General features: G+C 38.7%; 1 protein-coding gene across 5 annotated transcripts in view; it reads right to left on the bottom strand.

Annotated features, from left to right (window-relative positions):
* Window positions 1-12410, bottom strand: part of LOC114649957 (NACHT, LRR and PYD domains-containing protein 12-like) — a 42694-nt gene that overhangs the window by 952 nt on the left and 29332 nt on the right. For 2 of the 5 annotated variants that reach the window (XM_028799353.2, XM_028799355.2), the window contains exons 6-12: window positions 12017-12103; window positions 8590-8760; window positions 7401-7571; window positions 6758-6928; window positions 5695-5865; window positions 536-706; window positions 66-233 (exon numbers count right to left, since the gene is read on the bottom strand). In XM_028799353.2, coding sequence (XP_028655186.1) covers window positions 66-233; window positions 536-706; window positions 5695-5865; window positions 6758-6928; window positions 7401-7571; window positions 8590-8760; window positions 12017-12103 — 1110 coding nt within the window. The remainder of the gene's footprint in view (window positions 1-65; window positions 234-535; window positions 707-5694; window positions 5866-6757; window positions 6929-7400; window positions 7572-8589; window positions 8761-12016; window positions 12104-12410) is intronic. The other 3 variants (XM_051926476.1, XM_051926477.1, XM_051926478.1) reach the window with 2 other exon arrangements.

Raw genomic sequence — 12410 nt, 5'->3', positions numbered from 1 at the left:
AAATAAACATGTTTAAAATCATAGTTGGAAGGAGGAGTAGGGCAAAAAACATTGATGCTACTTACTCTATTGTGCAATGGTGTGGACATCTTGTAGCAGCCTCCTGTAGGTCAGCAATGGAGAGGTCATTTAAGTAATTCTTAGACAGGTCCAGCAAGGTCAGATGGGAGTGAGCACCGAGTGATTGCTTCAGATCTTTACAGCAGCTTCCTGTCAGACCATTATTCTGTAATCTGAAGAAAGAGGTGGACGTGTGAGATATTAGGGGAGGTTTTGAGAGAGATTTTTCAGAAAGGTCTGCCATTAAAGGTATTAATGTTTTTTTCTTTACTTTGGAATGTGAAATTATTATTGACATCATTTTGAAATGCAATAGCTTAGAGCTTTTTTAATTTTTTTTTACTTTTAAAACTATACTACTGAAAACTCTACAAAAATGTAGAGCTGATCAAAGCTGATCTTTTAAGTCTGATCTTCACTGCAAGGGATAATATGCTTTGCAGTGTTTTAGCTTTTACATAATATGTCTACTTACATCAGACGCTGCAATTGGCAGTTTGGATGTTTTAGGCCAGCACACAGAAGTGTCACTCCATTGTCTTCCAGTTCATTCTCACTCAGGTTTAGTGACAGAAGTGATTTGTTTGATGACAGGGCCAATGCTAGATCGTGGCAGCACTCTTCAGTTAGTCCACAGCCTTCCAACCTGCAGTCAGATAAACTCAATTATGTTCCTAGTCTTACTGAAATGGGGGGGAAAAAGGCTTAACTGTGAAACTAATGAGGAATGGAATATGTGGTAAGAAATGAAAAACATTCACAAACTTGTTGAAATTTTATGACAAAATAAATTCAAATTTCTACAGTGGGAGATCTAGTGCATATGCAGTTGAATATGGGTGGTATACTGCACTGGCTAAAGATATCGATGTCAGTAATTTACTTTTCAGGTAGCTTTTTTATTAAACTGTGTTACGCTTATGGAGTAGCAGGTCTTGTTTCACTATACCTAGAAACTTTGGGGAAAATGTTGCAGATAAAAGACATAATATGAAATGAAAGGTTGTTTGACTCCGTACTTCCTTCAGCTTGTAACAGCTCTTGAGAACTGGGTTAAAACGAAACCTAAAGAAACAGCAGAGAAATGACAAACGTGTATTCAATTGGCCTAGTATGACTGAGTGAGGTTGTGTGCATTCATTTTTCTTCTGATCCCAGATTTAGTTCCTGCCTTAACATCCAGTGCTACCAGGATGATATCTGGACCCTCACTGGCCTGCAATTGAAATAATTTGGTTAAGAGCATGGGTGGAATCTGGAAATAACAACAGTTAATTAATAATTCGAAATATCTGTTCATTGCATTTGCATAAGACTTTACAGGTAAGCTTTACAATGCTTTATACACATTTATCACTCCATATCTGTTAACACTTTGGACATATTTGAATTAAATAAATTGATTAGTTTCAGCAACCAATGCTGACATGCCAATTAAGTAAACTGAATGTTTCAGCCATTTAAGGTTGTTTAAAGCTTTCATCGACTATCCCTTCAAGCCATTTCTAACATGTCTGCACAGTACCTGTTATGGAACAGACTCTCTACAATAATATAAACAGTATATGTATTTAGCACTTAGAAATATAATTTTTGTATTCACTGTCCTGCCTTTATAAAGCAAAGCCTGATTCAGTGCACAGTAAATTAAACTAGGGGGCTCCGCCCCCTGCTCGCTTCGCTCGCCAACCCCTGGCGTTGGGGCATGACAAAGAGTGAGATGTATAAATTAGATATAGAATAGTGTGCAGGTTTGGATGATGCCTATATAAATAAAAAATAGAGTGTTTGGCACAGAGTAATGTTTTATTGGAATATTTCTTTGTATACAACATTAGTAGTAAAGATGGTGTCTTGTCTTTGAATGAGTCTTCCTTGGCATGGATCATTTATAACTTTAACGTCAGATGAACGTTGAACACGTGAGAAGGCAACATAAAGTTGTCCATGTCCAAAAACGGGTTCAGAGAGGTAGATGCCAACCTTGTCCATGGCTTGTCCTTGTGATTTGTTGATGGTCATGGCAAATGCAGGTTTAATGGGGAATTGTCGGCGTTTCAATGTAAAAGGTAAATCCAGGTCAGAACTCGTAAGGTCAATTCTAGGAATGAGAACAGCATTGTTAGCATGTGATTCTGTAAGAACTGTTGCTTGAATAACACCGTTTCTAAGGGTAAGGTTGTGTTGTGGTCATCCGTCTGGGTTAATAGTGTTCAAATATTCTAAGGGGAAATTCAGATGTTCATTGTCGTCATCAGAGTCAACTTTGTCAGAGCTTAGAAAGAGCCGTGTCTCTCCAGGAAGTAATGAAATGACCTGGTTATTAATGTGATTAACATTAATATTTTTTGGACATAATATAGTGCGTTTTGTTAACCACATATGCGAAAGCAGTATGGGCCATTGCCTTTTGGTGGCCTGATATGTACTCCAATAGATGCAAAAGCAAATGAACTATTGTAGGATCTAATGCAGTTCATAAAGTTTGTACTTTCAGGCACATCGTTAGTTAGAAGCTACTGTAGATATTCAAGATATGAATGTAAAGGAGGCAGTCTAATCTGCCCCTTTTGACAACAACGTGTAAACTCATTATTTGTATTGCCAGTTGTTTCTTCTGGGAAGTTAAGTGAATGACAATGATTGCAAATGACATTCATTAATCCCAATGAATTTTCCTCAATAGTGGACTCATTATTGAAGGCGTTGTCAGCCAACTGGCGTAAGCGTTTAGCAGGTGTCTGGCGTTGATGTCCGCGACGGGCATGTTTTGCTTGTGGTGTTTGAGTGCCGCGTTGTTGCATGTCCATTATTTGTGACGCGCTATTTTGGATTTTTAATTGATTCGCCTCCGCTTTGCCAAAAGTCCGTTTCAGTCTACGTCGTGCATTGTTTGTATCGAGCCTTGTCCGTTTTTGTATGTCGGTCAGTTGAGCTTTCTGCTTTTGGAGTCTTGCTTGCTTGTTTTCTGGCAGGTCATATGCGCGTTGTACACGTCTGCGTTCATTTATTCTGTCTCTTCGCTCCCTTTTTTGTATGTCTGAGACGCGAGCTCTTTCTTTTGAAATCGTGCTTGTTTCGATGCAGTACTTTGAGACGCGCGCTGTATGCGTCTACGTTCATTGTGTCTGTCCATTTGGGCACGTCTCTGCAACGGGGTTACTTGAGCTTTGCGTTTTTTGATCTGAGACATTTTTTCTCCCGGAGTTTCCGAAGCGCGTTGTATGCGCCCCCGTGTATTTTGTTGTTTCATTCGTGTTCGTGTGTTTGGTCCCGTTATCCGATCTGAATCGCTTTGTACCCGTGACCGTGTATTCATGACTTGTTTGTTCCTCAGCGTACGAAATATGGATAAGTAATAAGGAGGATCGCACTCACTGTTAATGTGGAGCCTTTTCTGCAGTTGAACGGTTAATAGTGCTTTATTGTAAGGAGATCCACCTATGCTGCCTGGTGTGAAGGTGTTGAGATGACGTATGTTTAATATGGACGTTTCCTTTAGATATGTGGCTTTGGGTGTCACTTCTTATTGATGTGGGGGGGGGTGGGTGGGTGAGGATTGTTGTTGCGCGAGCGTCTTCTTTCTTTTTGTGTTCCAGGGGCTTGTTGAATCCCCCTCTTTGTGTGTCTCCCGTCCGTTGCTTGTAGGGTGTGTGGGGTGGTTTTGTGTTCTTTTTTTTTTTTGTGTTCCATGGGCTTGTTAAATCCCCCTCTTGGTGTGTGTCCCGTCCGGTGCCTGTAGGGGTGGGGGGTGGGGGGGGGGTGCCTTGCTGTTGTGCACGAGCGTCTTCTTTTTTTTTTTGTGTGCTAGTTTCGTGTGCAATGGGTTTCGTGCGGTGCCTGCGTTTGACTACTTTTTTCTGTGCCTTTTCCTTTTTTCTGTGCTCGCGCCACCTCATTTCTTTGACTCCTTTTTTCTGTGGTCTTGTCTGCTTCTCGCGGCCCCTCATTTCTTGGGGTGCCTGCGCAGTACGTCTTTTTGCGGCTACGGCCCATGGCCGGATGTCCCTGTGTCCATCCGGTTTAGCATTCTCGGTTAGTAATATGGATGGATGAACAGTTACTTTTGTTTCACCCCTTCAATGATGTGCATTGCGTGTTGGTTTACGTATTTATGATAAACCAGATTTTCACTTTTACAGGGTTATTTTTGAGAAATATCAGCACTAAAAATTTGAACCTTTGTTTTCTATATTTAATTGTCTTCAGCAACTCAGTCTCTACCTTTCACTTTTTGTCATCTTCTAAAGTTTGCCCATATTTTGGCATAGCAATATGCAGGACTGTCTTTGCCACTTATACTTTCTTGGCATGTTTTCATTAATATAGCTCCATTCCAGACAAAAAGGGATTGGGGATTCAGCATAATTACTGCTAGCCTGTCATTGACCATTGGTATGCTTATAATTTAAAAGAATACAGTGTCTGTTTTATTATGCATTAATAGTTGTAGTTGCGTCTTCTTTTTTGGAATTCACACCCTTGTTGGATGGGACAGAGCTATCATTCAACAGACAGAAGAGTTTCTTAACGGCTTAATTGGGGGGGGGTCGGACTTCTGGTCATGGTTGATTTTTCATGATATTGAAGTTATTGATAAACTCAATAAAATGAAACTACCAGATATATATGACATCCTGGGTTCAAATCACATACTTCAGCTGTTCTAGTTTTGGAGTCACCATGTTCTTCCTCAGTCTAAGGGCATAACCTTCAATAACCTGCAATCATGTATTGCATTAAGCAGGCTTGAGAATGTTTGTTATTTTATGTCTGAATCTGGAGAAGTTATACCACAGTATTTAGCATTGTTGAGTTCCATGGACCTGGTTCAGTTTATGGTCTTTTTATGTAAAGCTTGCATGTTCCCTCTGAGTCTGAATTGGTTTTGTAGCACAACTCAAAGGTTGAATTAAAGGGACTTCCCATAATGGCAAGAGTGGGTTCATAATATAAATTAAAGTATGACTTCTCTCACAAATTTTAAAAAATTATGTTTTGAAAGTAATTTCTTTAATTAAAAAGGTTGTAAATTCTTACCCAAGTGGCTGTTAATCTTTGTTATACAATGTGTTACTTTTAAATACATAAATGGATACATAGATATACTTTATTTCTCTTCAAGGGGCACACACCAAAGGAAAGTTGACAGATACAGAAATATTACCCAGATATTTATCAGTCTTTTTTCTGTAACCTCCTTTTTCATGACTGCATCCATCTTGGAAGACTTGGGCTTAAGTTAGGGACTACATTTTATTCAATGCTACTATATTTACTGAGAGGAAAAACATAAATAATTACACCAATATACTTGTTGCTACATAATGTAAAAATCAAGTTTGACTTTGAATTATTCATGAGAAATCTTGTGCTCAAATGCTCATAAGTTTAAGTATAGACCAGGTAAAACATTTCACATTTTTGAACATTTAAGTTGCTCTTTTATGCTCTTGTTTCATGCCAATGCATACATTTTACCACCTCATGATTTAGAATCTTCACAAAGATGTTACTTAATCAATTGCTATAGTTACATCTGAACATTTTCAAGAAGTTTCTTTTATCTGCTTAACCTTTGCATGAATACTTTTGTTTGGCCAGGGACAAAGAAAAATAAAAGTGGGGGCTCACTCTAGATTTTGTAAGATGCAAGTGGGTGACAACAGCCCTCGACTCAGAAGTCTTCCCCCGGTATCACCCAGTTCATTCCAGTCCAAGCTCAAACTTTTCAAGGATTTGTTCATTTCCAAGACAGTAGCAAGATCTTCACAGCATTCATAGAAAAGCCCACAGCCTTCTAGTCTAAATAAGATATAAAAAATAAGTATAGAAACATAATGAGGTATAGGATAGTGACATTTTTAATGGATGCCATCATGCAAAAGAAGCAAATTAATGCATTTGTGGAGAATAAAAGAATCCATTTTTTTTATCCAATGCATCTTTTATGAGACAGAATTAAGGGTATTAGTATTCATCGTGCAAATCAAAAACCAAATTTACCGATGGGTTAAGCATATAAAATTCAGTAACTAACAGTCACTTGCAGGAAATTCTCACTCACATCACTGAAATTTTTAGATTTTTCCAGTCCAGTAGCCTTTGTTCTTTGAATCCCCTTCAAACATGGGGAGAACTTTTGAACTCCACACCAAAGGCTGACCAAGGTAAATGGAAACAGAGTAGTACTGCAAGGGGCCAGTGCTGCAGAACCATTTTGCTCTTTTGTTCTTGATATCATTCCATACTAACCCAATTTATTTAAGTAAATTTAACACTTTTTTTTATATCCACAAAAATGCTAGAAAAATATTAAAGTGGTTCTGTAATCTGTGTCTTCTATAAAAGACAAACACTCAAGATGTTTCATGAGCAATTTTTCATGTGATTGTATAGCTTTACGTAATATATAGTTCTGCAAAAAAAACAAAAAAAAACCAACCAACCAAAACTAAGATCATGTAAGTAATGGGTTTTATTGTGCTTTTTGTCTGGTAATATACTGTATTTGCTTGACTTGAACAAAACAAAAGAATACTTTAGAGTGCATCTGCGATGTATCAGAACTGCCTATTGCCACAGAGTAGCCAGCAAGAAGGGAAGATCAGTTCAGTGATGTAAAGGGGAAATAATCTTAGTTAAAATTGCTAATATTCTGTGCAAACAGTTTTCAGTGTTTGAAATCTGCACTTACCCCAGGTGCTGTATGGTGCAGTCTGGTCTCTGGAGTGGGCCACACAGTTGCCTTACTCCATTATTCTGCAGTTTATTCCCACGAAGGGCCAGCTTCTTTAGATTGCGCATTGTGTACAAGGTTTCAGCAAGGTCAGCACAACAGTTGGAGGTCAGCCCACATTGGAAGAGACTGCAATTTTAAATCAAACCAACAAATTCACTTCCTGTTCTTAGTGTTTTTGTGAACATTTCTAAAACATCTCTAACTCGGAGCTATGTAAAGCAAAGGTTCTGTCTTTTTTTTTTTTTTTTTTTTTAATATATGTATGTATGTATGTATGTATGTATGTATATATATATATATATATATATATATATATATATATATATATATATATATATATATGTATGTAGGAAGGAACCTTTTTAAGAAAAGTATATTATTTAGAATGCTTAAATTGCAGTGCTTACTGAGATGTACAGATTTTTAGAACATTTGGATTAGCTCCAGCTGTGGTGTTTCTGTTTTAAATTACCTGAACTGAAATTTGATACCACAATATAATTTCATTTTTTATCATTTCAGTATCTAACTTATGAAAATAGTAATACTACAATCACTACAAAATTTTTAAATTGTAGTTTTTCATAGTTATGCCTACCTGAGTTTTTCTAACTGGCATTTGTCATTTCGTAGTCCAGTGCACAGCAGTTTTATCCCAGAATCTCCCAGTTTGTTAGCATGAAGATATAACTCTGTCAATGACTGACTGCTGTAAACAATTACTGCAAGATCTTGACAGCACTGATCAGTAAGGCTATTTTTGTTGACCCTGTAAAACAAGAAGTGTTTGTTCTTCTTTTCCTAGTAGTGAAAGCAATGCAAGAGGTTAAGAGGAAAACCATATTTGTCTTAGTTCATTAATTTTTCAGTTATATATCGAAAATTTGGAGACGTATTGGCCAGGGGGTCCTTCATGAATTCATTCCACATTCACATAAGTCAATAGTCTAAATGGAAACTACTTGTAGGAAATTCTTAGGAATTTCATGCTTGAAAGCAAATACATTTTATCATTTATCAAATACTAGGGCCTTACCTACAAGTCTTGAGTATGACCTGACAAACCTATAAACAAAATGACCATTTGATCAGATGTCCTGAAAGATTTCATGATTCAACTGGAGAATACTAGAGGACTTTGGAAGTTCTATATTATCACAAAGCCATATAAAAAGACATATGTACTGTATGTATGTATCTATCCACTTTCACTCTTATATCTTAAGGACTAACAGTAACCAGACTGGGATTCAGACTCATAACTTTGCACCATGAGCTTGTAGGACTAATCACTCTGTCACCATGTCACCCTAGTTATAACATAAAATAGTCTTATTTGGTTCAATGTAAACTTGTTTAAAATATTACCAGTAGATTTTCACAAACTTTTACAAAGTGACAGATGCTTAGGCACAACATATGTAACTTTCTAAAACCCACTTCATCCAATTTTGGGTTGAAGGGGTCAGAGCCTATTATTGTATTTCTAGATGTAAAACCGGAAATGACCCAGGTCAGGGCACCAGTTCTTTAGAAGCTACACACTTGCACAGCCACATGTGTTGATTTAGAGTCACCAGTTAACCTAAACTGCACATGTTTAAGTATTTCACATGAAAACCCATGCAGGCACAAGCCAAATGTGGGAGATTAATCCATGCACCTATGAGGCAACAGTTCTACCCTCTGTACCATCATGCTACCTGGTACAATATATTTTATATTTCATTTCATTTTTGCATGCTAAGATTTACACCAGAACCACAGAGCAGTTCCTCATACTGTACCTCAATGTTCTGATGTTACAACTGTTACCAAGCAGCCCAATGGACAACAGTTTCACTCCTTCATCACCTCCGTCGTTGTAACACAAATCCAATTCTGTTATATGATGGTTTTGAACAAGGATCTTGCCAAGTTCTTCATAGTGATGAGCCTTAAGACGACAGTTCCTTATCCTATGAGAAAGATTTTATAATGTATAGTAGATTGGCTGTTACCAGACAGCAGCATCATAGGATAAGCCTAAATCATCATCCCTTGAGCAATTGTAGTTTTAAGTCTTAAGACATAAAATGTTTCTTTAAATGCACATTTTCATATAAGGAAACATTGTATTTTTTCTCTTCCACAGTCCAAGCAACACTATTGCATCTTTTTTTTTTCCTTCCTTAATGGATAATGCAATCGGCACAATAATGCCAAACATTCATCTGTTTGGTAAAGCATTTAAACTTGAAATTTGCTAAGGGGTTTTGGACATAACCTGCTGACATATCAGCTTTATTATACCCTGTTAGCCAAAAGTACAGTTTATGAAAAGTGACCTTGGTTTATCCCCTAAAAGGTCAGATTATAAAGGAAAACAGAATCTGACTTTATATAAAGGAAGAGACCATAAACCATCAGCAGTAGTCATACACCACCTGCACTTCAAAATAGGTAGTCCACCTGAAGCTTGGCATGTTTGGACCCAGCTAGTATTTGGATGCCAGACTATCTACGCTAACATCCATCCATCTATCCATTATCCAACCCGCTATATCCTAACTACAGGGTCACTGGGGTCTGCTGGAGCCAATCCCAGCCAACACAGGGCACAAGGCAGGAAACAAACCAGCCCACCGCAGGGCGTGTGCACACACACACACACACACACACACACACCAAGCACATACTAGGGACAATTTTAATATCGCCAATACACCTAACCTGCATGTCTTTGGACTGTGGAGGAAACCGAAGTACCCAGAGGAAATCCACGCAGACACGGGGAGAACATGCAAACTCCACGCAGGGAGGACCAGGGAGGCGAACCCGGGTCTCCTAACTGTGAGGCAGCAGCGCTACCGTGCCGCCCCAACACTTACATTTTACATTTATTTGCTTTGATTACAAAGGAGTTTAGCATAATTAAGTAACATTAGTCTGTTGTGAACAAGTGTTGCTTGACATGTTACACAAATTGATTACTTAACTCAACAATAAGACATAGCCACAAAACAAAAATCATTCATTAACAACAGTAGGGGTATGAATTGCTTCATAAACACTTTGAGGGAGTCAACAGTTCAGATGGAGGTAGACCGCTCATTCCATGAACTAGGAGCTACAAATGAAAAGAGTCTGGATTGAGATTTAACACCAAACAGAGGTGGTATTACTAGACTCTCTTCATTGGCAGACCTGAGTGGACGAGAAGGAGCATAGCATTTCATCAGTGTCTCCATATACATAGGGGTACTGACTCATTAATTACACTGTAGGCAAACATCAAGAACGTAAACTTAATGTGTGCTGCTATAAGGAACCAATGTAGTGGCCTGAAGAGATGAGTGACATACGCCTGTCTTGGGTAAAGCTTGGTAAGGCCAATCGGGGGTGCTTACCCTGTGCTCGTTTTGTGGATCCTAATGACCCAGTGCAGTGACAGGAACAATGTGCTGTAAAAGCTGGTGCCATCCCTGGATGAGACCAAAAAAAAAAAAAAAGGTCCTGACTCTCTCGTCATATAGAGTGTTTCCTAACATCCTTGCTAAATTGCCCACCACTCTCTGGCCATTCTGCCCCCCTGATCATCCCCTTTCCCTTACTGGCTAACTATCTCTCTCTCTCGCCCCTTCACCACCTAATAGCTAATGTGTGGTGATCATACTGGCACAAAAATGGCTGCCATTGCACCATCCAGCTGAATGCTACACACTGGTGATGTACCATAGGGTACGTATCCCCAATGGTCTTACCAACACTTTTTCAAGCAGCAACTCAAGGTTTTCTAGTGGGCTGTGCCTTACACACTTCCCTTGGGAGTTACAAAGCGAGCATTCAATCTGCATGGCCAAGCTGTCTCAACTGCTTTCACTTGATGCAGGAAAAGCAGTGGTTCTACTCCATGGTCTTCCTGTATTGCTGAACTCCCAACTCTATCATAGACACTGAGCTTAACAACCCTACTAGGAACCTCATTTTGGCTAATTGCATTTAGAGTCCCATTCTATTAGTCATTACCCACAGCTTTTGACCATAAGTAACGAGAGGGATATAGATTGAACTAACTGTGCTACCTGTCTAAAACGGATTGAAATCTACAGTAAGTAATTAATGCAGACCTCCATGTTAACATTTTCAGTGCACCATCTATTGGAATGTATTTTGTAATGTGTGTAGTCATAAAATCCATTGTATTTTTCTTTCCAACAGCTTGCGCATCTCAAATATTTGTGATAATAAAATGCATTATTACAAATGTTTGTGATGCGCCAACTGTAGGTGTGTCAATTGCAATGCATATGTCTGTTATATTCCATTTAGTATGGAATCTGTAAAAACAGCGTTAATGCTTATGATGCACTGTCTATTGGAATGACGGATACACAGATACCTACACACAAACACTTGTCCTTAATTAAGGTGGATGATAAAAGAAAAGCTTTATTTTAGGGCATAAATTCTGCTTTACCACCACAGTCAAGTTAATGTTCACAAAACTGCTGCTGCCTCACTAGTTTGTCAGACAATGTAATGCTCCTGTCTTGCACAACTCGTGAACAAGACTACAGGGTACTTTAGCTCTTCCATTTGTGGACCTAGGCGGCATGGTGGTGCAGTGGTAGCACTGTTGCCTCACAGTTAGGAGACCTGGGTTCGCTTCCCGGGTCCTCCCTGCGTGGAGTCTGCATGGGTTTCATCCAGGTAATCCGTTTTCCTTCCACAGTCCAAAGACATGCAGGTTAGGTGCATTGGTGATCCTAAATTGTCCCAAGTGTGTGCTCGGGGTGTGCCCAGCGGTGGGCTGGCGCCCTGCCTGGGGTTTGTTCCTGCCTTGAGCCCTGTGTTGGCTGGGATTGGCTCCAGCAGACCCCAGTGACCCTGTTAGGATATAGCGGGTTGGACAATGACTGACTGACTGATTTCATTTCTTACAGCCTAAACAAGAGCGGTGTTTCATTATGAGTCAGACTGACTGACTTGTGGACCATCAGTGCAATCTGCATGTTATGAGGCACTGTTTCTATATTTCATGGTGTACTGAAGAGATGTTTTAGCCAAAACTCATGTACAATATTCCATACTCTGTATTTCTAGTCTGTTTATGAAATGAGCAGAGTAACTAGGATTTAGATCACACATTACCATTTTAGCTTAAATACATATTAATTTCTCAAAATCAAACATAACAAAAAGTACTGTAATGCCCAACGTGAAAATTCATACATGACAGTTTCCACTTTGCAGTGAGGACTTGCCAGTGCTTCACACAACTTCATCCACCCTGAGTCTTTCACATTCAGGATTCTGAACCTAAGGAGGAAAGACAGAGTAGCCGTGAATTAAATCTGATAGCAGCATACAGATATAGTGAATGTGTTTGTTAACAGTTAAGGAGAGGCTACCTATTTCATACTCTTTTGCACTGAATTTCTTTTTTTTTTTTTTTTTTTAATATTTTTATTTTATTAATTTTCATTGTAATCATTCCATACAAACAGATCAATTTATAACCCAACAAATTTGAAGACAAATCAAACCCCACCCCTGAGAAGGAGAGCTTAGCTAAAGGAAAATTGCTTTAAGCTTTTTAATAAGGCAACATTAGACAAAAGAAGGG

The sequence above is a fragment of the Erpetoichthys calabaricus genome, chromosome 4, assembly GCF_900747795.2.
Source record: "Erpetoichthys calabaricus chromosome 4, fErpCal1.3, whole genome shotgun sequence".
In the NCBI taxonomy this organism is placed as follows: Eukaryota; Metazoa; Chordata; class Cladistia; order Polypteriformes; family Polypteridae; genus Erpetoichthys; species Erpetoichthys calabaricus.
The sequence above is the reverse complement of the archived record's forward strand: the minus strand, read 5'-3'. Positions and strand labels throughout refer to the sequence as shown.